This window comes from Penaeus vannamei, chromosome 19, assembly GCF_042767895.1.
Source record: "Penaeus vannamei isolate JL-2024 chromosome 19, ASM4276789v1, whole genome shotgun sequence".
Taxonomy (NCBI): Eukaryota; Metazoa; Arthropoda; class Malacostraca; order Decapoda; family Penaeidae; genus Penaeus; species Penaeus vannamei.
The window spans coordinates 11,370,045-11,371,539 of record NC_091567.1 but is presented as its reverse complement, the minus strand read 5'-3'; the positions used below and the strand labels follow the sequence as shown (position 1 = coordinate 11,371,539).

Here is a 1,495-nt window from a genome sequence, read left to right as displayed (position 1 = left end):
ACCTGCGAGCCGTGACCCTCGAGAAGAACTTGGTCAAGAAGAATGTCGATCTGCTTTTGCCGAAATTCAAGCTTGAGCAAACCGTGTCCGAGAGTCTGATCCCGGTGAGTTGAATCGGCTTGATGTGCTTGAGAGATGGATTTCTTGCTTTGTAATATCTAATTCAGTATCATTCAGTAATGCTCCAGAAGCACAAGTTTGAATAGTAGTATTCGTAGTAGTAGCATTAGCAAAAGCAGCGGTAGTAGAAGTAGTGGCAGTAGAAAGAGTAATAGTAGTCGTGCTAGAAGTAGTAGTAGTAGTAGTGTAGTAGTAGTAGAATAGACGTATAAGTAAAACAGAAGTATTAGGGGTTGTATAGAAGTGATAATATCAGAGCTTCAGTGTGATGTCAGATTCACTGCATGAAGCCTGACTAGTCCGGAAACGAGATTATGCAGAATCTGGCGTTTTGTTGTCAGCTTGGCAAATACAGTTAATCTGTTTTGTCATTTTTCATATGGTGCCTCAATAGCAAATGTTCAGCTCCTGCAATTGATAACGATCTGATTCCCAAATATTCTACCCACCATAACGAAGCAAAACTCTTCTGCTCCAACAGGCTCTTCAGAACTTGGGGATCAGGGATATCTTTGACAGCAGGACAGTGGACTTGACAGGTTTTGGACCTCTGCGAAACATCACCGTCGACAAGGTCATACACAAGGCCTTCGTGGAGGTGAACGAAGAGGGCACAGAGGCTGCTGCAGTAACGGCAGCCATCTTCGTGTTCAAGTCCGCTTCGAGCAGTCGAAGTCGATTCTACTGCAACCGCCCCTTCGTGTTCCTCATCCAGGACAACGAGACCCAAAACATCCTCTTCATGGGAGCCTTTAAGAGACCGCAAGGAAGTGCTCAGTGAGGAAGAGATCCTTTGGGCGGCAACTGGCCGGTTTACGGAAGTAATTGCTGTTCAAACGACGCGAAGTTTGGGAAATGAAAGAAAATGGGAGGAGTAGGACAAGAATCCATTTTAGAAGAAAACGGAGTCGGTGCCTGGACTGGCGTGCACACTATCTCGTTGGAAGGTTATTTCGTGTCATTTTATGCATTATTTTAGTCTGTAGTTTTATTCATTTTCACTTTTCCTTCTTTTCATTTTATTTGTGTTCACGTTTCTCAGGACATGTCTCTGTTTCGTATTTATTGTATTTTTGTTGAATTGAAAAATATTGTTAATGAAATCATCACCAAAGTATAATGATTATTTCTGCCCTACATCATCGATTTTTGAGCAACTGATTATGAATAGACTTGTAAAATAGATATGATCACGAAAATCATTATAATTAAAATGACATTAATAATAATAATGATAAGAGCAATTATTATACTGATAATAACATTAATAACAACGATGACAAACCCAGCAACACAATATTCATGATGATAATAACCATTTATTAGATTACTCATGTATCACACTAGCTATGATCTCAGACATTTTTTCCAAGAG

At 40.1% G+C, this 1,495-nt stretch overlaps 1 protein-coding gene across 1 annotated transcript in view; it reads left to right on the top strand.

Annotated features, from left to right (window-relative positions):
* LOC113806289 (leukocyte elastase inhibitor) overlaps positions 1–1,240 on the top strand; it is a 6,141-nt gene extending 4,901 nt beyond the window's left edge. The window contains exons 5-6 of the mRNA XM_027357402.2: positions 1–104; positions 602–1,240. The exon at positions 1–104 is cut by the window's left edge and continues 135 nt beyond it. Of these exons, the coding sequence (XP_027213203.2) occupies positions 1–104; positions 602–901 (404 nt within the window). The 3' untranslated portion in view covers positions 902–1,240. The remainder of the gene's footprint in view (positions 105–601) is intronic.
* Positions 1,241–1,495: the final 255 nt, after the last annotated feature.